Below are 26,686 nucleotides of genomic sequence, written 5' to 3'. Positions count from 1 at the left end.
AGTCTGTCCCGCTGCCCTGTCTGTCTGGGTTACCTTCCCTGCTGCTGACAGAGGCCAGGTGCCAGCAGCCAGCCCATGCCCCACTCCCTGCGCCTCCTGCACCCCACACTGCCCCCCTTTTTCGGGAGGACACCTAGGCATTGGTGGCACTGCAAGGGGCTGCCTCCACCCCAGAGATCCCAAATCCCCCCTGCCTTCCCCTTGCCCCGGGCTGTGCCAGCTCCTGCCCGCTGCCCTCCCCGGAGCCTGCGGGTTCTCCGTCAGGATTTCTCTTTCCTTTCTTCCTCGCGCTGAACAATTAATAATTTATCCCATAATAAAAGAGGAAACAGTTAATGAGATGAAAACAAGCCAGAAACATCTGCTGGGGCTGCTTTCATCGCCTCCCCGGGCCGCCTGCGCAGGAAGCGGGGGCGGGAGGGGACGGGGGCGCCGGGGGGGCCGCGGCAGCGGGAGGCTGTGCCCGCATCCCGCCTTCCCTGCCACGGCCCCCTCCTCCTCCTGGGGACCCCCAGGCCCCGCACTCTCTGCCCACTGTGCCACCAAAACCTGGCTGGGAGATGCCAGGCTCAGGTCATGAATAACACTGGGGGTCCTGCCATGGGGGGGTCACCCTAAAAAGGGCAGTGAAGCCTGTTGGTCTGATGCTGCCCAGTGTGCCCAGAGTGTGCCTGGCTGCTGGAGGGGACACAGGGCTGTCCCCTGCATTCCCTGTCCCCAGCCCCCATGCCCAGCTGTTGTTCATTACTGTGATCCGATCTCCAGTGAGTGGGGCTGCCCCCAGGACCTGATACTATCGGGGCAGCAACACAGCCCCAGTCCCTCCTGGGGTGCCAGGGGGGACACGTGGGGATGGGCAGGGCACCCTGCCAGCGCAGCGGACTGCAGGAGTGACCCCATGACTCAGTGCTTTGCTGAGATTTATGGAGTTCAAGGAGGAAGCTTATTTTGGGAACGCTTATTTCGGAACTGTGGCTTCATGGCATGTGAGGAGAGGTGTGAGGGGACATGGTGGGGATGCAGTGGGGATGCAGGGTGCTGGGGAAAGGGGGCACTGAGAGCAGGCAGGGGACAGGCAGGGAAAGGGAAGGGGAAGGCAGCAGTGCTCAGAGGCTGCTGATGTGTGGCCGAGACTCAGACTGGAAGGAAGAGCCAGCCCTGACTAGCCCCACCATCAGCTTGGTCATGGGAGGGGACTGAGAGGTGCCACAGAGGCACCCTGGGCTGCAAGGATGGGGGTTTGTGCAGGGGCAGTGCAGCTTGAGCAGGATCTGCCGCCTGCCTCTGTTTCCAATTTAGCTGATCCTCGCCCCAATCCCTGCAGCTCCCTAATCTGTTTGTCTTCCAAAGCTGTTAAGTTAATTCCGAACCCAGCAAAATCCCACGGCCTTCATCCCAGCCCACCCTCCAGCTCGATGGGTCTGGCAGGGGCACGGCAGGGAGCTGCCAGAGCCTGCCAGTGTCCAGCACGGAGCCCCTTCCATCATGAATGAGCTCCTGCAGACTCCCAGAGCAGCCTCCAGCAGCCCCCAGGTCCCTCCTGGGGCCGGTGCCGCTGAGGGCCATCATGGGGACAGGCGGCTGCGATGACAGCTGGGGAGATGGCCTGTCCCTCTGCCAGCCCGGACAGGCACCCGGCCCCGCTCCGAGAGGTGCCGCGGAAAAACTGACATCAGCATCAGCCCCGAGGAATTCGGCCTCCCTGGCCCATCCCAGCTGGGGACAGGGACAGAGACAGGGGCCTCTGCCTTGCACCACAGAGAACTGGGCAAGGTGAAGCAGAAGGGGGTGGTGTGAGCCCCCTTCTTTGCTGTGCCCCTTCCCAGGGGCCAGGAGCAGCCCAGAGGGTCTGTGAATATCCCCAGGTACAGTCACTGACTCTGCTCCCTGTGAGCACAGCCCCCTCCAAGCTCTGACTGCAGAGACCAGCCAGCTCCTGACACTGATGACACCCCCTGTGCTGGTGAGGGACAGTGGCTGCGGCTGAATTCCTCAGTGAGGAGACAGAAAGTTCTAATCCCTTCCCAGATGTCTTGGGGCTTCTGGTATAGTTATGGTTACCCCTCGGTCCCTTCTGTCCCCCACCCCACAGGATGTGCCTAGTGGTGATGAAGTTGCAGAGAGATGGTGACACCCCCCCAGTTGCCTCCATGCTGGAGACCCCGACATCCTGCCCCCCTCCCCCAGTCATGCTCCATCATCCCCTCATTCCCAGCCCGGTAATTGGTGGCCTGGTGACAGACAGGGTCATTAACAGCTTAATTTCGGCTTCATCTCTTCCTGCCCGACCCCAGCCCAGGTGGGGACTGGCCCAGCAGGGTGCAGGGATGGGCACACCGAGGCCACATTGCTGCACCCTATGGGGTGGGAGAGCAGAGGGGTGCACAACACGGGCTGGCAGCACTGCCTGGGGCTGCCCACAGCGCTGGCCTTGGCTCCCGACATCGGGGTGCAGGGGGCACCCCCATTCCTGGGCATGGGACAGTGCCTCCCTGCTCCTTGCCCCACTGGGATGGGCAGGGATTCCAACACAGCAGGTGCCGGCCGTTGCCCACCTTCCTGGCCTCACCCTGCCCTTGTTTGCTTCCCAACGGCGGCGGCTCTTCGGCTCCTTTGTGCGGCGGATAACAGGGATAACAGGGATCGCTGCTCCTCTGAAGTGCCGGCACCCACACTGGGCACCAGGATGTGGGCACAGCAGCCACAGTCCAGCCCATGCACGGGCAGCAGTGCCGGCAGACTGGAGGCAGCAGGTGTGGGCATGGGGTGCAGGCAGCTTTCTCACCCCCTCTGCTCTCCTGCTTTGCCTTCAGGTCCGTATTGCAGCCCGTGAGCCCATGCCAGCACCCAGCACCAGGGCAGTGCCCAGCCCTGTCCCTGTCCCCTCGCAGGGAAAGCAGCTGGCAGCAGCCCACGATGGCTGATGTGGGGCCCCCAAAGGCCGCCCCACCGGATGGAGGCCTGGCTGCCTTTCAAAGGCGTTTGTGTTGTATAATTTATCGGCCGCAGATAACAGACAAGCGGCCGACAAGGAGGGGGCTGTACCCCTGCTCTGGGGAGTCTGGCACCACAGCACTGCTGCTGCCAGGGTTCATCACACTGGGGCACACACACCTCCCTGGCCAGGGTGTAGGTCCTGCTTTGGTTTGGGGATACCAAACGCAGAGCCAGAGGTGGTCCCTCCTGTGCCCTGCTTTGGAGCTGCTGCCTGCCTTGCACAGAGACCCCAGGGGCTACTGCACCACCAGAGCACGGCAGCCCAGGTCCAGTATTTGGGGCTCTTCACCCCAGGAACACGTGCACTTCCAGCACGGGGGAAGGGCCCAGGCATGGAGGGGCACAGGGGAGGGAAGGACAGGTCCCATGGGCACGGGGGCAGCACCTGGCACTGGATCTGAGGAGAGTTTGTTTAATCCCAGATAAGGAGGCGACGCCAGGCACCTGGCTGGCAAACGGGCGCTCCCTGGGCAGCAGCAGCCAAGGCAGTGCTGGCCCCAGCCCCACAGCACCTGTGCCAGGCCCATCTGCACAGGGCTGCTGTTAGCTGGGTACATGAGGCCCTCACACACCACTCACATGGCCACCCACACTCGTGTGGCACAGCATGGCATGGCATGGCATGGCACATGGCACGGGGTCAGTGGAGCAGCCGGCACACGGCACAGCCAGGGCAGATGGGCATGGAGTGCAGGGGAAAGCAAAATCCTCTGCCAGATTTACACCGGGGCCAGATTTACGCCGGGGACAGCAACCCCCCCGGCCAACCCTGCCCCAAGGGTTGCATGGGCACGGGGCCAAGGAGAGGGCTTAAGGACAAGGACAGCTCTTGGCATCGTGGTCCTGCTACACAGCCAGAGCTCAGGAGGTTCAGGGCTGTGCCAGCCTCCTGCTGCCACCCTGATCCTGTGGCATCTGTGGGGCATCTGGAAATCTATCCCCCTTCCCCATCTGGCCCTGGAGGTGGCTGCATGCCCATGACCCTGCCCAGGACGGGGGCTCAGGTGTGCCCTGCCACAAGGGCAGGGAGGCAGACGGCAGGGCAGGCTGGCAGGGTCGCTGGGCACAGCACCCTGGGGCTGCCTGGCTGGCTGCTGAGCACAGCCTCAGCTGCCTGCTGGCCTGTACCCTCTGTGCCAGGTCTCAGCAGGGGCAGACAGGCACAACCAGGTGGGATTAGCTCTTTGTGTCATCCCACAGTGGCCCTGAGAGCATCCAAGCAGGGGACACAGCTTTGCCATGGCCCGCAGCCTGAATCAAGATCCCAATGGGTACCCCTGAGTACAGGGGGGGCTGGCACATGGACCCCTCCCCGAAAACCAGCCCTGGCCCCCACACCACTCTGCCCCGGCTGGCTGGTGTCCGCCAAGCAGGTCACATCCCTGCAGGACGGCACCCTGAGCATTCTGGAAAGGGCGACTGGTCGTACTGGTGAGCCTGGCTGTGGTAGTTCTCCCTCCGTTCCGGCACACCGCGGGGCTGTCCTGCCATGCTCGGTGTGCTGCTGCCACCCCCTGGCAGCCTGCACAGCCTCGGGTGTCCCCCGCAGCGCAGGGGTGTCCCGGTCCCCTGCCCCAGCCCAGTCCTGCCCCCAGACCAGCATCCAGCGGGATGCAGGATGCCAGAGGGCTCAGGAATTTGGGAAGGGTCCGCACCTCTCGCCCTGCGCCAGAGGGGAGCCAGTCTGCGGCCACCGCATTCTGGCAGGAGGAGGTTTCTGCCCCTCCCCGAGCCAGGGGGACAGAGTGGGGAGGGGGCTGCGGGGCTGGGGGAGTTGCCAGCCAGCGATGATTAGAAGGAGCCGAGGTTGCGTCCCAGCGCATTAAGACTGTCCCCGCTGAGTGCCACCGCCGCGGGGTGACCCCGCCGTGAACCGCCCACGCTCCCCCGACCGGACCCTTGGCAGCAGCACCGCCCTCCACGCCAGTGTCCCCGCTGCGTGTCACCCCCGCCCCGTCCCGCTGCCTGCGCCCCAGGCATGCGTGAGGATGCACTGGCACCGTGTCACGGAGGGGATATGCCATGCAGAGGTCACACCTGTGTGTCTGGGGAGCACGGGCATCTTGTGACAGGCCTCCCTTTGCGGATACCGGGGCAACCTGGCTCTGGTGCCATCGCGGACCACGACCTGGAAATGTCTGGTTCCTGGGGACAGCAGGCACCGTGTCCCCACGAAGCCACCTCGCTGCAGGCACAGGGGCACACATGGGGAGCCATAATCCCATAGATGTCCCCGCTCACGACCTGGTGGCCCCAGGGAGATGGTGGCATGTGACTCACACACCCGCCCTGCGCAGTCCCCATCACATGGCAGGGGACACCTGCCAGCTCCACCAGCCTTCCTTGTGCCACATCCCTGGGCACACATGGCACAAAGGAGGCGCGGGGTCCCCGCTGCCCGGCCGTTCCTGAGGCAGGGAGGAATTCGCTCAGGCGGGCTGGGGGTGGCATTCGGGGAACGCGGCGGAAAGGGCTGAACTCTTGAACCCGCACCGGCAGCTCCCGCCGGGACCGCATGCCAGGCGTGGAGCACCCCGTGGCGCCCAACGTGCGAGCAGCCCCCGGCCGTGCCAGACCCCCCTGCTCCCCTCACGGTTCATCGGCAGGACACGGGAGACGCTGTGACACGTCCCTTCCCGCCGTGGCTGGCGGGCGAGCAGGAAGAAGCCGGTGGGGGCGGCAGCCCCGAGACCCAGCGCTGGCTGAGTCCGAGCAGCTCATCACACCCATGTCCACTGCGGTCGGGGGGCGCGGGTGAAGCCCCTCTGTCCCTGCGGCGAGGGTGGGACACGGGCTGCAAGGGCCCCGCGGGACGACACACTTGACACTTCCCGGGACTCCTCCCGGGACACCCGGACCCCTCCCGGGACACCCCGGACCCCACTCAGGACCCCCCTGACCGCTCCCGGGAGTCCCGGTTCCGGCCGCGCGGGGGCGCTGCGGTGCCCGCTCGGTGCCGGGGGCGGGGCCGTGGCGCGGGCTCCATCCGCGGCCTCGCGGCGCCCCCTGTCGGCCGTGGGCGGGGGGCGGGGCACGGGCACGGCGCGCGCTCCCGCCGGTCCTGGAGGGGACAGGCCCCGCCTACCGTGAAGCCGCTTCCGCCCGGCCGCGGCGGTGCGGTTGCGTCATCAGTGCGCGCCGGGCGGGAGCGGCGCTGGGAGCGGGAGCGGAGCCGCTGCCATGGCCGGGATCCTCTTCGAGGACATCTTCGACGTGAAGGACATCGACCCTGAGGGGAAGAAGTTCGACCGCGGTGAGTGTGGCCCCGGCCCGCTTCTCCCGCTCCCCGTCCGCCCCTCCCGCCGGCGCTGGCCCCTCTGCGTGTTGGCGGCCCCGGGAGCGCCCCCCCTTCCCCGGGCCTTCCCCGGCCCGGCTGCTGTGCCGCCCACAGCCCCGCGGGCCCTGTGGCGTGCATTCCTCGCCCCACCGTGTTCCTCTCCCTGCCTGTGCACGCCTCTGTCGGCTGCCGGCCTCTGGCATCCATCCCGAGCCCACCGAACACGGCTCCGGTGCCAGCCTGGGCTGGGAAGATGGACCCTGTTCCCACCTAGCCCTCGGGGATCCTCTGTGTCCTTGTCCCTGACTCTCTGCTCTCCCCAGTGTCGCGCCTGCACTGCGAGAGCGAGTCCTTCAAGATGGATCTCATCCTGGACGTGAACATCCAGATCTACCCCGTGGATCTCGGTGAGCCATCGGCACAGGCGGTTTGGGTGGGCGAGGGTAGAGGGGGTAGAGTCGGGAATTGCTGTGATCTAACAATAAGCTGCCTCAGGCTTCCTTGTGCCGCTGTGTTGTCCCCAGGTGACAGGAGGCTCAGAGCACTCTCAGGGTACTGAGGCTGAGCAGGGTTTCTGCGTCACCTCTCTGTCATTTGGGTCACCTCTGTCCCTTCCCCACAGATGCTACCTGGGGAAGCTGCTTCAGCTGGTGGTTACCAGGCTTTAAGGGAGAACTCCTGAAATTAACTTCTGCAGCTAAATACACAGAATGTGTGAAAAAGAGAATAGTCCCTTTATGAAACACAGAAGGGCTGAAGCTGATGCTGCAGGGGCTCATGTACCTGCCCAAGGGTCCAGCCAAGCTCTCTGGGGGGATATAAGTGAATATCTTGTGTCCCCTGAAAACACCAGCAGTGGTGTCCTTGTGGCTCTGGTTTCCTCCGTGATGTGGGGAACAAGGACACACAGGATCCAGTGTAACCTTTCACACATTCCCACAGTCCTGTTGGAGGGCTGGCAGCAGGGACAGAGCTTATTCAGCACCCCCTGCCAGGGTGGCCCTTTGCCCCCGCTGGGTTCTGGCTGTGTGTGCTGCTGCTCTGGTTGTGCTCTGCCCTTCTCACTGCTGCTCTGGCCTCCTCACAGGTGACAAATTCCGCCTGGTCATCGCCAGCACCCTGTATGAGGATGGCACCCTGGATGATGGCGAATACAACCCCACGGATGATCGGCCCTCCAGGTACAGGCACGGCTGGGACGGGCGGGAGACAGGGACACAGAGAAACAGCTGAGGCTGGATGTTTCAGGCTGGACACTAGGAGGAATTTCTTCATGGAGGGGGTGATTCAACATTGGAATGGCTGCCCAGGAGAGGATGGTGGAGTCACCATCCCTAGAATTGTTTAAGGAAAAGCTGGATGTGGCACTCGTGCCATGAACTGGTGTTCAGTCGCAGGTTGGACCTGATGATCTGGGAGGTCTTTTCCAGTCCAACTGCCTCTGTAACTGGGAGGTACCTTCTCCCAGAGGATACTGAGCTGGGGGAACGGCCAGGTTTGATTCCTTGCTGACCTGAGGCTGTGCTGTTGCAGGGCAGACCAGTTTGAGTACGTGATGTACGGCAAGGTGTACCGGATCGAGGGTGACGAGACCTCCACGGAGGCGGCCACGCGCCTGTGAGTGCCTCGAGAGGGGGACACAGTGCCCTGGGTGGGCTGGGGTCTCCCATGGGATTCCCTGCTCTCACTACTGCTCTCCTCCCACCTCAGCTCTGCCTACGTGTCCTACGGGGGGCTGCTCATGCGGCTGCAGGGAGACGCGAACAACCTGCACGGGTTTGAGGTGGACTCTCGTGTTTACCTGCTGATGAAGAAGTTGGCCTTCTAGCACACCTCCATGGGCTGCCCCACAGACATCCAGCTGGAGCCCTGAGAGCCGACATTCTGCTCCAGCATCCATGCTGCCCAGCCTCTTCAGAGCTGAGGAGGCAGGGGCAGTCCCCCTCCTCATCCCAGTGACTTCTGACTCCTGCTGGGATCCACGTCTCTGTTTGTGGGGAGAGACGTGCCTGACATCTGAGTGGACACCATTCTGGATGCTTCAGTCTTGCCTGATGGCATCTCCTCACCTTCACCTGTGCTCAACAGCCCTGGCACTGTCCAGGAGCAACCAGTCTGGGACAGCTGCCTGCCTTCTTCTGGGGACCATTCCCTCAGGAGCCATCCTGAGGCAGGCTGCCTTGGTTTTGATTAAACTGGGTTGTTTTGTACACCTGGCTCTGCTTGCTGAGAGACAAGGCTAGCGGGGAGTGGATACACCTGCACAGGGGCTAGGTGGGGAGGGACCCTGCCACTTCCCAAAGGATGGGGAGTCCAAACCTGCAGCAGGTGGGTGCAGAGAGGAGGAGTGGCAGCTCAGGCCGTGCCAGGGGATCCTGCAGCACTGGCAGCTGCCATGGCTGGGAGCGAGCACTGGGCAGAGCTGGGATCATGTCCAGAGGGCCTGGCTTCTGCCCCAGGCACAAGGACACATACAACTCTTTAGAAAAATAGCTCTTTAATCAAAAAGCATTCACAGTAGAGGTGCCTGCCCAGCTGGGAGCAGGGCCTGTGCCTGCAGGCACGTGAGTGTCACTGTTTGTCTCCACACACTGCACAGTTGTGAAGACTTGAGGAACAGGTGCCAACCCCTTCCCCGTGGGCATCTTCCTGGGCACCCAGAGCACAGCTTAGTGTCCTGCAGGATTGCTCCAGCATTGCTTTGTGGTTGAACCCTGTGTGCAGCCTCATTGGGCCCCGCATGCAGGGTCTCTGCTGTCCCCCTGTCCTTGCTTGCACGAGACTGTGGCCAGGTCGTAGAAGAAGAAGCGCAGCTTGCCCTGTACCAGCTGCCGGTAGGTGAGGAAAATGCTGGGGATGTGGGTCTGCTCCATGGAGTGTGGGGAGCAGCTCGGCTCCCAGTGTCCTGTCTGAGAGTGGGACAGAGGCGTGACAAACACCGCTGCACCCAACCCAGCCCAGTTGGCACTGTGCCGGGGTGGTCTGGCTCGTGTGGGGAGGTCTCACCTCCCAGCTGAAGGTCTGCAGGAGCAGGAAGAAGGAGTTGGCGTGTCGGTAAAGCTGGCTCAGCTGCCTGGCCCCACACTCGTCGCTCACCTGGCCCTGGGCCCCTGCTGCAGCACCCAGCAGCAGGGCCAGGTCACACAGGATCTCCCGCCGCTTGGTCTCGTTCTGGGGGAGCAGACAGTGACCCCCCAGGGCCTCGTTGCTTTCTGTGCTCACCTTAGGTCTGGATGGAGTCCTCTACCCTCCCTGTGCCACCAGATATGCCTACAAGCATCTTGTTCAGCATTTCTGGTGCTTCTGCCAACCCAAGGTTCCTTCTCCAGTCCTGTTAGCACACCAGTTCCAGCACCCTCCTCCCAGCCCCTCTCACCGATTTGGATTTCCACTGCTGGAAAGTGAAGTCCACCAAGGGCAGCACTGCAGGGCACCTGAGTGCAGGCAGGGCCTGGCACTGGCCCTAGTGAGGAGAGATGTCAAGGTGAGGTGCCAGGAACTGTGCATGTCCCTGGTCTTGGGTTTTGTGGGGACTCTGATCCTCACCACTCTCTTTTCCATGTCCTTGGCCTCCACGATGTACTTCTGGATGAGCCTGTTGTCACAGACCAGCCGTGTTGGGCTGGCACGGTCTTCTTTCACGTGCAGGAGGAAGGATGTGAGGAGGAGCAGTCCTGGAGGAGATAAGGTTGCCTTGTGCATTGTGCCAGCGTCCCTGGGCAGTGCCAGCCCAGAGCCACCTGCAGTCCCCTCCCCGGCCCTTTGGTGATCCTGACGGCCCCGCGGGGGGAGTGCAGGGGGCGGTGTGAGAGGCTGAGGAGGGCCCGGTGCTGCTCTCCGGTCAGCCAGCGAGGGGTGCCGGTGCTCACAGGGGAGAGCCGCGCTTTCCGTGCCGGTGCTGTGTGCCAAGGGGCCGCACAGCCACGTCTGCCAGGTTTTTCGGCCGCGCTCCAGGCAGGGAAGCAGGGCTGTACTCCCTGTGCAGCCCAGGGCCAGCCCTCCGGATCCCTGCCAAGAGCGGTTCCAGGCGTCATGTGCACTTCGGGGAATCCCAGCCTGCAGTGTCCCACAGGGAACATCTGCTCCTGGCCGCTGCCCTGGCTGAGCGCTCCCCTGCCGGCTCTGCCTTGCCCAGTGCCACTGCACACCACTGTGCCCAGCAACTGCCCACCCTGACAGCTTCTCCATGCCCTCTCTGCAGCCCCTGCCTGCCTCGCTGCCGGCCCTGGCACAACACCAAAAATCCTCAGTGCAGCCTGTTTGCCTCCGATGGCCATGGAGAGATGCTCAGTTGCTCTCACAGGCTGGCACTGGCCAGGTCTAACTAGCCCAGAGCCACCTTTGGGGTTTGGTGCCCAGCTGTGGGACTCATCGTGCAGGGCACGCTCTGGCTGTGGGGCCACAGTACCCATAGGCCCTTCCTGCGCACCCGGTCCCCCCTTTAGCCACACACTCACTGTTCAGCTCCATGCTCGGCTGGGGGCTTCGGCCCTGCATCTTCCACCCTGGGGCCGGCGGCTGCTCCCTGGCTCCCGTCCCCCTTCCATGGAGGACGGCGGTGGCGCGGGTTCCCCGCGGGCCGCCCGGCCGGGACGGAGGCCGGAGCCGGCGGCGGCCCCGGGACAGCGCGGCGCGGCTCCGCGCCTCCGGCCTGGCCGCCCAGCCGAGGCAGCACGATTTCCTGTTGTGTCGCCCTGACCTTCCAGCAAAATCGCAGCGGGGGCCCCGGGCCCGGGGGAAGGCTTCCTGCCTCCGGCCGCTTCCTCCCTTGGCTCGGGGCACGGGAAGGGCGTCCCTGGGCGCCCTCCGTGGCTGCTCACCTGGCCCCAGGCCTGAGCGCTCAGCGGCCAGCGCCTCAGCGCCTCAGCTGGGCCTGTCCAGGGCTGGAGGGTGGCCCTGGCACCTGCAGAAGGGATGGTGTCAGTGATCCTGCACTGGACAGCCCCGGGATCATCAGTGTTAATGAAGTCCTGCTCCTAGCTGGTCAGCCAGGTATGAAAGCCACCCCAGAGGTGGACCAAAATCGTTGTCACCCTCTCCCAGAGGTGGACTTCATCCATGCTAACCTTTACCCTTGTTGACCCTCACACAGAAGCATGCTCTGACTCCTGCATCCACCAGAGGTGACTCAGGGGATGGCTGTGGTTCATGGGATCCCTCTGGAGTGGAGAGGGCTATGGATCACAGGGATTATGGCTAGTGCATGGCCCCAGGGCTGTTTCACAGGGGTACCGGGAGTGGGCTGGGTGAGGCACCCAGAGATGCCCCCTGCCTGGGTAGGAGAAGCACAGGGGCCTGTTCAGCACCATGCCCTGGCATGGCTGTGACATTCCCTGGCAAAGTCAGCTCTCACTGGGCACTCTGGCAGGGGTGCACATCCCCATGCCCATGTGTACGTGTGTGTCCCCATGCTGCTCCAGGGTACACACCACCACGTGCACCCTCAAACCTGCGCGTACACACATGCGCTTCCCCGGCACATGTCAGGCCTGTGCTCAGATAACCCTCCACCCTGGGAGCCTCCCACGGCTTCCCTTTGGGGAGCACCCCCCTCCCAGCACACATCCTCTGCTCCTGTCTCCCTGCAGAGCCTGCGTTTCCTTCTCACACCCCAGCTCTCTCTCGCACGTTCCCAGCCGTGTCCCCAGGCACAGCAGTTCCCGGCAGCGCCTGGCCGGGTGACAGCGGTTAAAGTAAACACCGTGCCCCGCTCCACCTGCCCCGTGCCCCGCTCAGCCCACAGGAGCCCACCTTGCAGGGTGCCTGGCTGGGGGGTCCGGCAGAGTCGAGACTGGCAGCGCCGGCTCGCCTGGGCACAGCTGGCAGCAAAGGGACCCGCGAGCACCGGGGTCAAACTCCTCCAGGCTTCCCCAGACGGCCGTGGCCCTCCTGCGGACGTGACAAGCTGCAATCCCGGCCGCAATCACGCCCGTCAGCGCCCTCAGCCCCTCTGCCAGCGCTGGCCTCGGGCCCGCCGCCGTCCCCATGCCAGTCCCTGCCATGCCCACGCCATGCGCATTCCCTGTCCCTCCCTGGGTGCACAGTCACTGACGATGCCAGGCTGGAGAGCTGCCGTGCCCTGCATTCCTTCTTGATTAGGCAAACAAACCCACCAGGGGAAACTGGAGAGCAACTGGAAACTGGAGGTCTAATGGACCCCCACGGTCAGCCTAAGGTGCCCACAATAGTCCCGTTACTCCAAAATATTCTTTACAACAATGCCAGAAGCTGGCAGGCAGCATGAGCCCGTGCCCGTGGGCAGCCTGGTATTCCTCTGCTGGAAAAGGCAATGCCAGCTTTTGCTGCCCATGCCAGGGGGCAGAGGAGGATGTGGGGGAGAGCTCTCACTTCTGGCCCCAGCCCGATCCCACAGATGTGGCCTGCTGCAGAGGGAGAGTATGGGGGCAGTAAGTGAGGCACAGGGACCCCAGAGGGACCCCAGAGGGACACGGGAGCTCCGGCCAGGCAGCCCGGGCTCGGGCAGGGGACAGGAAGCCCGGGGGGGCCGCGGGGCTGCACAGCTGGCCGGATCCCGGTGCCAAGATTCCCACCTCTCCTTACAGGGTGCAAAGTGCTGGGAATCCCGCTGCAGGGACAGCCGTTCGCACCCACTTTGCCAAGGTGCTGAAGACAGCAGGAGGTGCCTGCAGTCAGGGAAAGGGGGAGGAAGAGGAGGAATACGCCAGAGTGGGGGGGAGACTGTGGTTCGGTGGCACAGCTGCTGTCCCCGCAGGCCACCCAGATGTGCTCGGTGGGCACCCCCAGGATGTCAGTGCTAGCATGGGAAGCAAACCTGGCCTTCCAGGGACAGGGAGGGGGGTCCTAGCCCCCTTTTGAAGCCCCCATAAAAGGGTCTGGCATAAAGGAAAGAGAAAGTCAAAGGAACAAAGAGAGCGGCTAATCCCGGCGTGAGCAAACAGCCCCGTTTGCTCAGGCCGCAGCTGGCTCCGGGGCCAGGGAAAGGAGCACAGCGGGGCTCTACGGGTGCCAGGCAGCGGGGGACCGCGACCCGGGCTGCCCCTCCCCGAGCACGGGCAGCCCCCGGGAGCAGGGTCCCTCCCGGACCCTCCGGGCTTTTTTGCTACGTATGCAAATTGCCAATAAACATCCGTGGGCAAATCCTGCTCCCCGCGCAGCCCGGTGCTTGCGCTGCTCCCAGACAGCCGTCCCCGGAGAACACCCACGCTGCCGGGTGGAGCTGCAAGGGGCATCTTGGCCGGGGTGCGGCAGCTTGGGAGTGAAGGATGGCAGGGTTTTATCTTTTCCAATTTTCAGCAAGCCACATGCTGCCCAGCACCCCAGCACAGAGCCCTCGGTGCTGCCCAGGGGATGTCCATGGGCAAACCCTCCCTGCCTCGGACAAGGGCACCTAATGCCAGTGGCTCTGCTGGCATCGGGGGCGATTCCCCTGTGCCTCCTCTACCCTCCTGCTTCTCAGCCAAGCTCCCCACTCCAGTGGGGCACACGGACCGTGCTGGGAGGGCACCTCATCCCTCCGCCTCCATCCCATGGAGAGGAGAAGGGGTTAATGCCAGGCAGCCGAGCCGCAGGTGGGCGCAAGAATGAAATTCCTTCTCGCTGTCCTGCGAAGTCTGGGCACAAATATTTGCCTGCATGTCCGGTGGGGAGGGGGGAGACCACCATCGCTTCTGGGAGTTTGCTAATCCCCATGCCAAACAAGGCCCCCACATGCCCCACATGCCCCCCGTCTTCCTCCTGCCGGGGTCACCCTGCAAAGCCTTTGAGGAGGGGACATTTGGGGTCAGGGGGACACCAGCACCTTTGGGTGCTCCTATGAGCAGGGAGCTCTGTGGAGTTGACCGGGCACTTGGAGCAGGTATCTTATTCAGGAACACTGCCAGGGTCTGTTTGGCGTGGCTGATGAGATTGTTTTGGGGTTTCCATTCTGCTCCCCGAGCCCTGGCCGAGATGAAGGCGAGAGCCCCAGCCATCCCCACCATGTCAGCAATGCACCCTCTGTAATAAATTCCATGTGTTCACAGACAGAAAATAGCCAACTTCCCCACTCCATTGCCCTCAAATTGCAGCCCCCTTCCATACCTACCACCCCCAAAACTCCCTCCATCCCCAGAGCCCCCTGGCCTTCATCTGGGATGGCCCAGCCCTGCAAGTCGCCTACCAGTTGTGCAAATATTGCCGGAACGGCTGTAATCCCTGTGTCCAACGTGAATTATGAGATATTTCCACCCATTACGACAGCCCCCCCGCCCCACCTCGTGTGTGTGAGGCCGGGGGGATTAGACACGGCACAAGCCACACTCGCACAAAGCTTTGGGGAGGCTGAGGCTCTGCATCCCACAACGGGGCGGGGCGCTCGAGGGGGGCTCTTTTTGGAGAGAGGGGGTGCCCCGCATGCCTTCCTGTCCTCAGGCTTAGGCCTGGAGGCAGTGCTGGGATGCCCAGAAGGCAGTGGGAGGCTGTGAGAAGGGGGGCCCATGGCATGCAGTTTCACCAGACCCCATCCCTGGGGAGCAGAGGCTCCTTCCTGTCGCCCCGAGCCGGGCTCATGTTCAAAGCCGCGAGCAGGCAGCAGCTAATGAGGGCAGACAATGGGAGCTGCTGAGGGCAGAGCAGGGTGAGAGCCTGCTGAGACACCCCCACGCCAGGCATGGCCCAGCCCTGCCACCACGATCCTCTGGAACACTCCACAGGACCCTCGCCACTGAGCAGGGCACACACCCAGCAAGCCCTGCAGAACTGCAGGCTGTTCTCTAGGGCACCGTTGAGGCACCCCACCTGTACTTTGCTGGGACAGGATACACCCATGGGACCATCACGCCCCACTGGGGACAAGCCAGTACCCGCCCTGGGAAAAGGTGGTGGAGGGGTGAAGGTGCCCGGCCTGAGGCTGCCCATGGCCAGCTGTCTCCATCATGGTGCAGCTCCAGCTGCCCGCAGCTGGCAGCCCCGTTGGGGATGTGCCAGTGCCAGGCCCAGCTCTGGAGCCTCACAGGTGCCTTTGTGCAGGGCGCTGCTCCTCACACACATGTGCAGGCACTGGGAAGCAGCTGCTGGGACCAGGACCCTTTGCCAGCGCTGCCCTTGGCAGGCACCATCCCCTCTCCAAGAGCACAGGGATCCCCCAAGGCTCTGCCAAGCCTCCTCCGCCTATTGATGAGGGCACCCCTTGGCATTTCCAGGGGCAGCCCAGGCTGTGGGCGAGGGAAGCCCAGGCACAGCTGGATCATCCATTTCCTCCCTCCCCACGTGCCCCCACTGCAGCGGCCATGTCCCCCTCCCTGGGCAGGGATGCCCAGCACCCTCCTGACCCGACAGGCCCCATGCCAGCATACCACCCTGCTCCCAGCCTGGCAGTGCCAGAATACCCTTGCAGCCCCTCTCTTCCTCACCCTGCCACCCTGTGCCTCGGATTCCCCCGTGCCGAGGGGCTGCAGCCTGCCGGGTTCCCCGTCCCTCTTTCCTTTCCCCAGGAAAGGGGAGGGAGCTTCCCTCAACTCTTCCCCGTGTCCCGCAGACGAGCCAGGAGACTGTGACGAGCTCTGGGTGCACAGAGCCAGCAGCGGATTCCTGGCATCGGCGGGACAGCTGGGAGCCATCTCCCGCCTCCTCCCCGCTCGGCCCCGCTCCCGTCCCGCCGTGCCCGGAGCCGCTGCTGTGCCGCAGCGGGCACCGCGCAGCGACGCTGGCACAGCCACACAGACCCCAACCCTCCCCTGCCCTCCGCGTCGCTGGACCCCCAGCCAGCGAGGACCTCGGGAGAGAGGAGAGGGGACAGGTCAGTGACACCGCTGGGACCGCGGGGAGGGCACAGGGCCAAGGGGTGCCAGGCTGCCAGCCATGGTCGCTGCTCCTTGGCAGCAGCAGGGTGCCAGGACAGCCATGCCCGGGGGATGCCCGAGGTGCTGGCAGTGTCCCAGCCCTGGTGATGCCAGCGGGCTGTCCTGCTGGGGTCAGCCCAGCCACTCCTCGCTGCCGTCTGCAGCTCCTGCCACGGGCCAGGTCCCGGCAGGGCCGAGCCCCCTCTATCCCTCTGCCCTCCCCGGGAGAGGTGTCCTACTGTGCCAGACCAGGGCAGGGAATGGGATGGGGCAGCCATGGATAAGCTGGGGATGGACAACCCCATTCTAGCTCTGGGGTGCGGGGCGGTGGGCTGCAGCCCCCCCAGCTGCTCGCTGGGCTGCGGGGAGGCCCAGGAGGAGCTTTCTGGGGAGGCAGGGGCCTGTTGTGCTCCAGCTGTGCCGTGTTTCCCTAGCTACACCGCGCAGCTGGCCGGGTGTTTGCACCGCCCGGAGTTGATTTTGGCAGCCCCGCGCTTCCCCCTCCTCCCTCCCCACCCGCCTTCCCCCTGCCGGGCGCCCGCCTGCCACGCACCCGCCACCCTCAGCCTCTCCCTGCCACTCTCGGCGGGGGTGGCAGCAGGGACGTGGGTGATAGGTGACACAAATCCCCCTCCCCTAAATTCATGCCTCAGTTTCCCCAGATGGATGATGCTTTGCCCAAACTTTTCCATGGTGCCTACTCACTGCCAACCTCTGCCACCCCTACCAGCCCAGGTGTGGGTGAAGAATGGGGCTGGTGCTGGGTGCTGCTCTCACAGCATCCCCCCTCCAGATGCCCCTTCCCTCCCTGGACAAGGGAACCCAGGCTCCTGTTCCCCTGCAGCCCCTGTCACTGGTGGGCAGGAGCCCAGGGTCCCATTCTGGAGCCCTGCTCTGCCCAGGGTGGGCAGCAGCTGGAGAAATTTGGAAATGTGGCAGGCACAAGCTGGAGGGGGTTGGCTGTGCCTTTGCAGAGAGCAGTGTGGATTGGGAGAGGCTGTTTTGGGAGCCCATGCTCAGGGGTTCTGAGTGGGTGGAGGAAGGGCTGGCTGCAGGGGAACAGTGGATGGACAGAGCCTTGCAGTGCCCTGTCCTGGGGTGCCAAGGGGCCTGGGAGGGGACTGAGTGCATGGAGCAGTCCCCAGGATGTCTCATGCCTGATGAATGGGGGGCAATGAGCCCTGGAAGAGCTCATGACTGAAGGTGGGCTGTGTGGGTGTGGGGGCTCCAGGATGCTCTGTGCCCAGGAGATGCCCCATGCCGGGAAGACTGCACAGACTGAGGAGACTGGCATTGAGTGGGTGTGCCCTGCAAATGCTTTATTCCCAAGGGGGGTTATCGGGATGAGGACACTCCTGTGGGGCTCATACCCTTGGAGAGGGGAATGTGAGTGGGAGCGTAGCTGGGATGTGCTCAGGAACACCCCAGGCTCTGTGGAATGGTGGTGGTGGTGTCTCCACAGTGCCTTATATCCCAGAGGGTGCTGTGTGAATTGGGAGGGGATGTCCCCAGGATGCCCAGAACCTGAGGGTGCCCGATGCTCTGAGGGAGGGTTATATCATACAATTGTTATCATGGACTGCTCTGGTTTGCAAAGGACCGTAAACATCATCCAGTTCCAGCCTCCTCCCTCAGGATTCCCCATGCCCTGGGGCTGGCATGTGAGGAAGGATGCTCTGCACTCTGGGGACCCGCATGCCGGGGGAGAGGGGGCGCAATGAATGGGAGGGGGGTCCCCAGGACATCCCGAGTGCGCGGTACCCCTGCCTGGCGGGGCAGCGGCGTGCCCCGGTGCCGCAGGACGGGACAGGACGTCCCGTGCCGGGCGGGGGCGGCGGGGCCGGGACCCGGGGATATGTGGGGGGGTCGGAGCGCGGCGGGGGGCGCATCCCCCCCCGGCCGGCCGCTGCCTGCGCCTCATTAGCGGGGCCTTTGTTTGCACAGGGCTCGCAGCTCCCGCTTGCCCATGCCGCCGCCTATAAAGCGGAGCCGGAGCCGGCAGCTGGGCAGAGGCGGCGGCAGCGCCCGGCAGCGCCCGGCCCCCCCTCCCCGCCGCCGCCTCCGGTCCCGGTCCGCCCGCCCCGGCCGGCCGGCACCATGCGCGCCGCTGCGCTGCTGCTGCTCGCCCTGCTCCCGCTCCGGCCGCTGCCCGGCCGCGCCGCCCGCCCCAAGCTCGCCCTGCCCATCCGGCCCGACACGGAGCCGCTGCCCCCCGGCGGGGCGGCAGGTAGGAGCCCCCCGCCCTTCGCGCACCCCCGGTCCCGTACGAGCCGCTGCCGCGCCCCCCGTCACGCATGCCGCGTCGGGCACCCCCTCCCTGCCGCCCGCAGCCCCGTCCGTGCACGGCGTGCCCGCACCCCCTGCTCTGGCACCCCGCGTTCCGCCCCGGGCCCCCCGGCTGGCCGGGACCGGCGCTGGGACCGGCACCGGCGGCGCGGCGGGCGGCTGGGCGGTGCCGGCCGGCCCGGGGCTGCGGCAGGGGGGTGCCCGCGGCCCGGAGGTGACCGGGGACGGTGGGGGGCGGTGGGGTGTCCGCAGGCTGCGCCTTCGGGGGGCACTTCTATGCTCTGGAGGAGACGTGGCACCCGGACCTGGGGGAGCCCTTCGGGGTGATGCGCTGCGTTATCTGTCACTGCGAGCCGGTGAGTGCCCCCGCACACCCCGTTCCCTGGGAGACCCCCCAGGACCCCGGCTGGCTGGGGAGGGGGCTGGCGAGGAGGGAGTCGGACCCCTCTGTTCAATACACTCCTCTCATTCCCATGGAGGAGGGAAGCGGGATCCCTGCAGCCAGCCGGACACCTGGATGTCCTCCCCCGCGGCAGGGGGGAGAGAAGGGGGGTTTAAAGGATCAGGCTTCATTCTTCCTCCCCCTCCTCGGGGATGGCCTCCGGCCCCCTCCCTCCCTCCCTCACTGCGAGCAGCTCCCCGAGGCCGGGGCTGGTGGGGCCACGCACAGCTGGTCAGGAGGCTGGGGGCTGCAGGGAGGGGGCCCTGGTTTGGCTGCCGTACAGGCATCTGGGGACTCTGCAAGGTGTCCAGGCTCCAGACGGAAAAAGATGGGGGAAGCCATGCTGTGCTAGGAGGGCATGACTTGGCACACCTAGAAATGTCCTGGCACACCTTGGCACGGCTCCTCTGGAGTCTTCTTGGCCTCCCACAGCAGAGGAACCACCGGGGGAAGCCCGTGGGGAAAGTGAACTGCAAGAACATGAAGCAGGACTGCCCCGTGCCTGCCTGTCCCCGGGCCACGCTGCTGCCGGGACACTGCTGTCACACCTGCCCCAAAGGTGAGGAGAGTGGGTGCTTCTCTGCAGAGAGCCCCCACCAGTTCCCCAGGATCCCCACTGGCCTGGGAAAGGGGGCAATGCACAGGGCCTGAAAAGGGCTGGTCAGTTTGTTATGAAAGTCAGCAGTGCCCATGACAGGATGGGCAGGGGAAAGCCCTGATGGGAACAGCCTGAAAGGAGTGCGGGGGAGGCACACAGGGCTAAATGCCCTGCCTCTCCATGTGCCTGTGCACAGCACAACCCAGCTGAGAGCCTCACAGTGATTCACAGGGCACATCTTGGTCTGCCTCAAAAGGAGCGATTTATTACTGTCCCCCCACCCCAAGCTCTTGGGCACAAGCAGCCTGGTGTGATGGTCTCCTCCTCCTCCTCCAGAGAAGAGCCCTGCACTCCGGTTTGACACCTTGGAGTACTTCCAGGAGAAGGAGGATGACCTGGACAAGCCCTACAATGACCGCTCCTACCTGAGCTCGGAGGGCCTGGCTCGCGATGATGCCCGCACAGGTGAGCCCCCACCCACCCACCCAGACAGCAGCAGCGTGGGGCTCCCCCCACGCTCCCCCTCAGCAGCAGCATCTCCTCCCCAGAGTTTGTGGCCCTGCTGACGAGCGGCCCAGAGCCGTGGCACCCCACATCCAGTGCCGTGGCCAAGGCTCGCTTCACGCTGCTGCGCTCCTCCCTGCTCTTCTCCATCAGCTATGAGCGGTGAGTCCTGCCCCCGTCCCCTGCCCAGCCCAGCATTGCAGGCAGCTCTCTGCAAAAGAGGGAATGCAGAACTGAGTGCTTGTGCCTCAGTTTCCCTTCTGATATCCCCCCATGGTGCCACAGCCTTGCACGGACACAGTGAGAGATTTGGAGAAGGGGGGGCAGCATGCTGGGCTCCAGCCTAGGTCAGCAGCCAGAATTTCGGCACACCCACAGTGTCGGCCCAGCCTCACCCATTTGCCTCCAGATCTGGACTGGAAACAAACAGGAACAGTTCCAGGGCTCCCGTGGGTGCAGCTGGCAGAACTGCTGTGCCACCCTGCAGGCTCTGCCGGGGGCAGTGCCTTGGCACTGCTGCCAGGGTTCCCCATGCCCTCCCCGGATGCCCGCCAGCAGCACAGCCTCTCCTCTCCCTCCCTCATTCCCGCTCCAGTTTCTTCTGCTCTTCCTCGCTTCCAGGCCCCTTTGCATAGTAAAGTGGTGACTAATTTCCAGCTCTGACAGGGGGAGCCAAGCGGAGCCGAAAATGCTCCTTATTTACAGCCTGAACGCTCAGCTCCCAGCGGGTCCTGCCATGGTGCCTTTCCCGGCAGAGACCCTCATCCTGCTTTGTGCTGGTTAGACCCCACTCCAGGATAGGGGAGCCCAGAGAACCCGTGCCAAGCTGGCATTTGGCAGGACAGCAGTGTTGGGCTAGTCCTGGAACGGGCGGGCAGAGCCTAACACTGGGCACCCCAGGAGAACATCTTCCTTCTCCTGCCCCCCCAAAACCCCCGTGTGCCCTCCCTGACACAGCCCTGTGCCCGGTGCTGAGTGAGGGGAGGGGAAGGGCAGGTACATGGCCCTTGCTCACCCCCGGGTGCTCGCAGGCTGGGGCGGCCGAGCCGGGTGCGTTTCAGTGACCCCGAGGGTAACGTGCTGTTTGAACACCCCGTGCAGAGGAGCGCTGCCCCCGAGGATGGCATGGTGAGAGGGGCTGGAGGGCAGGGGGCACGGTGCCCCCTCTGACCCCTGCTGGGCTTGTGGTGCCCCCCAGCCTCCGCCCAGCCATTCCATCCATCACCCACAGCTCTGTGGAATGTGGAGGACGGTGTCCAAAGCCAACGTCCAGCTGCTGCGGCGTGAACAGCTCCGTGTGTCCCTCATCACCCGGGCACAGCCCTCCGGAGAGGTCCATGGGCACATCCTCAAGCACCGGGCACTCTTTGCAGGTGAGTCCAGCCACTGCATGCACACCCAGTGGTGCCACCAGAATGTCCCTCATGCCCCTGTCCCTGCACAGAGACATTCGGTGCCATCCTGACCTCCTCGAACCCCTTGCACTTGGGCGCTGGGGGCATGGCCATGCTGACACTGAGTGACACAGAGAACAACCTGCACTTCATCCTCATGGCCCGGGGACTGCTGGAGCCTGGAGCAAGGGGTGAGGGCGGGCAGGGAAGGGGAGGGAGGCACTGCCCACAGGGGGCTGCGTAGACCTGAAGGAGTGCATGGCATGTCTGCAGCTCAGGATGCATGGGTCAGCATCTGTGGGGTCAGGATGGGTGGCTGGGCTGGGTGTGGGGCTCAGGGTGGGTATGGAGGCTGTTTGTGGGGTGAGGTGGAGGGTGAGGTGTGCATACAGTGTGTTGTGTGATTTGGGGTGCACCTGGTGGGAGGGGATGGTGTGCACCTATGGTGGGGTGCTGGGGAGACTGCAGAGCATATGGGGTGTGAGGGTCATTGTGCAAGAAGGATAGGTTTGCAATGTGGGTTTGCAAGGATTTGGGGCATGCTGGAGGGAATGATGGGGGCCCAGACACACAGGAGCAGGCAACTGGCAAGAAAGTGCCAGGGGTTTGGAGGTGGTAGGCACAGAGGTGTAGGTTTGAAGTGGTTGCAGACCCCTGGTCCAGTGCGTCCACTCCCCTCTGCTATGTCCAGAATCCCCGTGGGTCCCACTGAGGGTCCGCATCCTGCACCAGGGCCAGACGCTACGCGAGGTCCACGCCAACATCACTGTGGAGGTAAAGCGTTTTCATCCCCCACAGGCCCTGGCAGCCACAGTGCCAGAGCACCAGGGCTGATCCATGGCACTCTATCCCCCTGCCAGGACCCCGACTTTGCAGAGGTGCTGAATGACCTGTCTGCCCAGGAGCTGCAGTGGCTGGTGCAGGGGCAGCTCCGCATCGTGGCCGAGACGGAGGGGCAGCACGCGCGGCAGCTGGCTGGCACCATCACCACCCGCCGCAGCTGTGACAGTGAGCACAGGGCAGGCATGCCAGGGGGCAGGGGGATTGCTGTGCTCACCCCGTGCCAATCTCACCCACCCTTGTGCCTCTCTCCCTGGGCTGAAGCCATCCAGAGTGTGCTATGCGGAGCAGATGCTTTGCTGCCGACCAAGACCGGGGCTGTGGGCTCAGCCAAGCTGGCGCTGCATGAGAATGGCACCCTGGAGTACCAGGTGAGTGGTGGGCACCCATTTCCCTCTCGAGGGTCTCAGGTGTATCTGCCACCCTGACACTGCCCTTTGGCACCGCACCCACAGGTGCAGGTGGTGGGCACTGCCAGCGAGGTGGTGGGCATCACACTGGAGACCAAACCCAGACGGAAAAGCAAGAGGAACATCCTGTTTGACATGACACCCAGCTACAAGGATGGGCTGGTGAGCACTGGCTGATGCTGGGAGGGATGGCATGGGGACTTTGGGTGAGTCCCTGTCCCAACCTGCATGGTCTCCCACTGGTGGCAGGCCTGGGGTGCCTGGCAGAGCCCCAGCGCCCGCGATGCCCACATGCTTCTACAAAATGAGCTCTTCCTCAACGTGGCCACCAAAGACTGGGCAGAGGGTGAGCTGCGGGGCCAGATCATCTCCCTGCCCTACAGTGGACTGCTCGCCCGCTACACAGGTACCTGGGACACGTGGGGTGGTAACGGGGGCAGTGGGGCAGCCCTCCCACACACCACCACGCCCTGCCATGGTCCCTGTCTGTGCACAGACATGCCCGTGGCGCTGGCAGGGCAGCTGGTGTCCCCCCCGGTGCCCAGCGGCGCGGGGGGGCACGCCTGGCTCTCGCTGGATGAGCACTGCCACCTGCACTACGAGATCTCGGTGGCGGGGCTGGGACGGCCGAGCGATGGCACTGTCAGCGCCCACATCCACGGCGTGGCCGAGCTGGGGGAGATGGGCACCCGCCCCCACCAGCACAAGCGCCTGCTCAAGGGCTTCTACAGCACTGAGGTGAGCTGGGCACCCGCTCAGGGCACCACACAGCAGGGGCTGGGCCAGACCTTATCCCCACCCTGGTGCCCCTCTCGCCACAACAGGCTCAGGGCGTGGTGAAGGACCTGGATGCCGACCTGCTGCAGCACCTGGCCCAGGGCACTGCTTTCCTGCAAGTCAGCACCAAAGCTCACCCCAATGGCGAGATGCGGGGACGGGTAGGTCCCCATCGGGACAGGGCACCCTGCCCACCCCCACTGATGCCTGTGGCAGGGTGGCACTGCCTGGAGCAGGGTGGAAGGGCACAGGATCACTCTGTCACCAGGTCCTGATGTATTTAGTGGTCATGGATGGTTCCTTCACCAGCCTGACCATGGAATGCAGCCAGGCACCAGCATAGGAAGTGACATCCTGCTCATTCCCTCTCCAGGTGCACATTCCCAACCAGTGCCATGCAGGAGGGACCCGCCTGGCCCCAGGGGAGTCCCTGGGTCAGGCTGAGCTCTCAGAGAGCACCAAGACCAGGGACCTGGAGCAGCTGAAGAAGGACCCCAACTCCTGCTTCTTTGAGGGTCAGCACCGGGCACATGGCACCCGCTGGGCACCTGACTATGACAAGAAGTGCTCTATCTGCAGCTGCCAGGTACGAGCTGGGGGTTGTGCTGAAGGGGCAGTACCCATCAGTAATGCCCCTCTCTAATGAGCCCCATCTCTGCTGTCCCCAGAAGCGCACAGTGATCTGCGACCCCATCTTGTGCCAGCCCCTCAACTGTACCCACCAGGTGCACCCCGAAGAGCTGTGCTGCCCCATCTGTGAAGGTACCTGGGAGTGGGCTGGGGGGCTCCTTGTGAAAACAAGGTGGGGTGTCCCTTTTGGAGACTTTGCCATGTGCACCCCCTCATGGCCTTCCTCTTCCTTGTAGAGAAGAAGACAGAGCAGGAAGAACTGAAGCTGGAGCGGGCACGGGACAGCAGCGAGGGTGAGTCCTTGTGGGCATGGGCTGAGAGAGCAGCTCTGCAAAGGCTGAGTCACAAGGGCTGTGACTTCCTCTTCTTCTTCTTCCAGGCTGCTACTTCGACGGTGACAAGACATGGCGAGGCTCTGGCACCCGCTGGCATCCTGTCGTGCCCCCGTTTGGCCTCATCAAATGTGCCATTTGTACCTGCAAGGTGGGTGTGGGCTCCAGACATGCCCCCCAGCCTGGTCTGGCACCTGTGGGGGCTCTCAGTTCCCAGGCACTGTAGCTGAGGCTCAGACCAGGGCATGGGGAGCTGACTGCCCTGTGCCCTCCCTGCAGGGCACCACAGGTGAAGTGCACTGTGAGAAGGTGCAGTGCCCACGGCTCACCTGTGCCAACCCCGTGCGCGCCAGCCCCTCTGACTGCTGCAAGCAGTGCCCAGGTAGCTGCCTCCACTCCCCTGCATAGCTCCCGTATGCCCCACTGGCAATGCCACAGGCAGGCATTGTCCCAGTGGCGTCTCGTGCAGCCCCAGAGAGGAGTGTCCCGGAGCTGGCTGACTCCATGCAGGCAGACGCGCCACGGTCGTGCCGCTTCGGGCGCCGCTGGTACCTCAACAACGAGAGCTGGCACCCGTCTGTGCCCCCCTTTGGGGAAATGAAGTGTATCCTGTGCTGGTGTGTGGTGAGTGTGCCAGCCTAGGGCAGCTCAAGGGGAAGGGAGGGCGCCACTGTGCCAGTCCCCAGGGCTTTGGGAATGGTGGGAGAGCAGCTCAGACACGCAGTGCACCCTGAGGAGCTGCTGTCCCCACACCCTGGTGCTCAGCCCCTCTTTCTGCTCCCCAGTCGGGGGAGACGCACTGCCAGCGCCAGGAATGCCCCCCGTCCGCCTGCGCCAGCCCTGCCACCAGGGACAACCCCTGCTGTGCCAAGTGCCGTGGTGAGTGCAGCGCTCACACACAGGCACCACTGCCCGAATGCTCGGTGGCACTCCCTGCACCTCCCAGTCTCCTTGGTGCCGGCACAACCACCCCAAGTGCCCTGCTGGCACCCCCTGTGCCCATCTCTCAGCCACACCTTTCTCCCCCAGCCCTTGATGCCCCCTCAGATGCACGGGAGAAGGTCCAGGATGCCAAGGTGGAGTCACGGAGCCACTGAGTGGTGACTGCTGCCCAGAGCGGGGCAAGCACGCGGTGATGCTGGGTGGCACTGGAGGTACCACTGCTCACTGCCCCTGCCTGTGCAGGGTGGGGGGCACAGAGGAGCACAGTGGGGTGCACAGGGCCTGGCCCCCAGCCTGGCCACCCCATCTCAGCACGACTGCAATGCCAGGACTGCCCTGCCCTTGTGCAGGGGGCAGTGGCCAGGCTCATGGAGGTTGGGGCACCCGCTGCCCTGGCACTCCAAGCGCCCCTGGCCGGCGGGCATCGTGCCCGTATTGTACATAGTGTAAAGTCCTTCTGGCCCCTATTTGCTGCACCCACCCTGTCTCAGCCGGGTTTCTCACATAATTTATGGTGCCAGTGGATGGAGGTCAAGATGTATTTATTAAAACCAGAGCTATTGCCCACCTGGTTCCTGTCTCTTCCTAGCAGCAGCAGGCACAAGGCTGTGCCCTCACATCCCATGGGGAACTTGCAGGCCATGGCATTGCTGGGGTTGGGGATGTATATTTGGGAGTATGAGGTGTGAAAGCCAATGCCAGGATGAGGACACCCCATAGGCTGTGGGCTGGCACTGGAGAAGACCAGAGCAGTGTACAGTGCCCACAGCTGGAGCCACGATGCCAACCTCTGCCCATGGTAGAGGCTGCCAACACAGATGGTGCCTGCTAGCACAGGGATGCCAGGACTCTGCTCCTCACACCTCCAGGTGGCAAAATGAGCCCAGCCTGGGGCCCCAATCCAGCTGCCACCCATGGAGGCCCTTGTCCTGCAGCACCCATAATCAGCTGCGTGCCCAGACCCATGGCTGTGTAGAGCAGACCCCTGTGTGTGCTCTGGTGCAGCACAACCCCGGTGACCCCAGTACAGCTGCACTGGGCTAAGGCTGACCCAATGCTGCCTCCTGCCCTTTGATTCCTAATGTGGAGGACTGAGGGATCTCTGGGGCCATTTGCACTGTGCTGGTACACACTGGTATGACTGGGACATTCAGAGCTATACTGGGCTATACTGGAACAGTGCTAGAGCTGTAGGGACAGTAACACTGGGCTTTACTGGGATAGCAATAAGGGATGGTGGCACAACCACAACACTGTAATGGGACAGTGTCAGCCTGTACTGGGGCTGCATCCAGGGTGACATTGGGCTAGACTGGAGCAGTGGTAGAACAATAGAAGGATGGCACTGGGGCACAACTGGGCTGGGACAGAGCCCTGCATGCCAAGCTGGGTGTCCTGCTCTGCATGCCACCCAAAGCCATGCAGACACCTGTGCCAGCAGGGTGGCATCACCTGTG

General features: G+C 64.1%; 3 protein-coding genes across 5 annotated transcripts; 2 read left to right on the top strand and 1 right to left on the bottom strand.

The window, feature by feature from the left end:
- The first annotated feature begins 6,092 nt into the window (after nucleotides 1-6,092).
- On the top strand, nucleotides 6,093-8,484 carry POLR2H (RNA polymerase II, I and III subunit H). 2 transcript variants are annotated; one of them, XM_064720869.1, is made up of 5 exons: nucleotides 6,093-6,250; nucleotides 6,598-6,681; nucleotides 7,362-7,455; nucleotides 7,808-7,891; nucleotides 7,985-8,484. In XM_064720869.1, exons 1-5 carry the CDS (start codon nucleotides 6,178-6,180, stop codon nucleotides 8,100-8,102), a joined length of 453 nt encoding a protein of 150 aa, XP_064576939.1. In that variant the 5' UTR covers nucleotides 6,093-6,177; the 3' UTR covers nucleotides 8,103-8,484. The 2 variants fall into 2 exon arrangements, with proteins under 2 accessions (XP_064576939.1, XP_064576940.1); XM_064720870.1 differs by lacking the exons at nucleotides 7,362-7,455; nucleotides 7,808-7,891.
- Nucleotides 8,485-8,754: 270 nt separating this feature from the next.
- On the bottom strand, nucleotides 8,755-10,810 carry THPO (thrombopoietin). Its single transcript, XM_064720868.1, has 5 exons — nucleotides 10,732-10,810; nucleotides 9,821-9,948; nucleotides 9,651-9,737; nucleotides 9,281-9,445; nucleotides 8,755-9,183 (listed from the first exon to the last, which is right to left on the bottom strand). Exons 1-5 carry the CDS (start codon nucleotides 10,769-10,771, stop codon nucleotides 9,001-9,003), a joined length of 603 nt encoding a protein of 200 aa, XP_064576938.1. The 5' UTR covers nucleotides 10,772-10,810; the 3' UTR covers nucleotides 8,755-9,000.
- A 7,323-nt stretch (nucleotides 10,811-18,133) lies between these two features.
- CHRD (chordin) lies at nucleotides 18,134-25,796 on the top strand. Of its 2 annotated transcripts, none has more exons than XM_064721468.1 (23): nucleotides 18,134-18,301; nucleotides 18,613-18,716; nucleotides 19,238-19,361; nucleotides 19,737-19,865; nucleotides 19,949-20,066; nucleotides 20,936-21,032; nucleotides 21,136-21,277; nucleotides 21,349-21,489; nucleotides 21,990-22,072; nucleotides 22,159-22,306; nucleotides 22,403-22,509; nucleotides 22,594-22,710; nucleotides 22,798-22,954; nucleotides 23,045-23,286; nucleotides 23,373-23,486; nucleotides 23,699-23,911; nucleotides 23,994-24,087; nucleotides 24,192-24,248; nucleotides 24,335-24,438; nucleotides 24,567-24,669; nucleotides 24,757-24,911; nucleotides 25,073-25,166; nucleotides 25,317-25,796. In XM_064721468.1, the coding sequence occupies exons 1-23, from the start codon at nucleotides 18,172-18,174 to the stop codon at nucleotides 25,382-25,384; spliced, it is 2,841 nt and encodes a 946-aa protein (XP_064577538.1). In that variant the 5' UTR covers nucleotides 18,134-18,171; the 3' UTR covers nucleotides 25,385-25,796. The 2 variants fall into 2 exon arrangements, with proteins under 2 accessions (XP_064577538.1, XP_064577537.1); XM_064721467.1 differs by having other exon boundaries at nucleotides 19,235-19,361.
- The last annotated feature ends 890 nt before the right edge of the window (nucleotides 25,797-26,686 follow it).

This window comes from Zonotrichia leucophrys, chromosome 9 (assembly GCF_028769735.1).
Source record: "Zonotrichia leucophrys gambelii isolate GWCS_2022_RI chromosome 9, RI_Zleu_2.0, whole genome shotgun sequence".
Classification (NCBI taxonomy): Eukaryota; Metazoa; Chordata; class Aves; order Passeriformes; family Passerellidae; genus Zonotrichia; species Zonotrichia leucophrys.
Note: the sequence above shows the minus strand (reverse complement) of the source record. Positions and strands in the feature narration are given on the sequence as shown.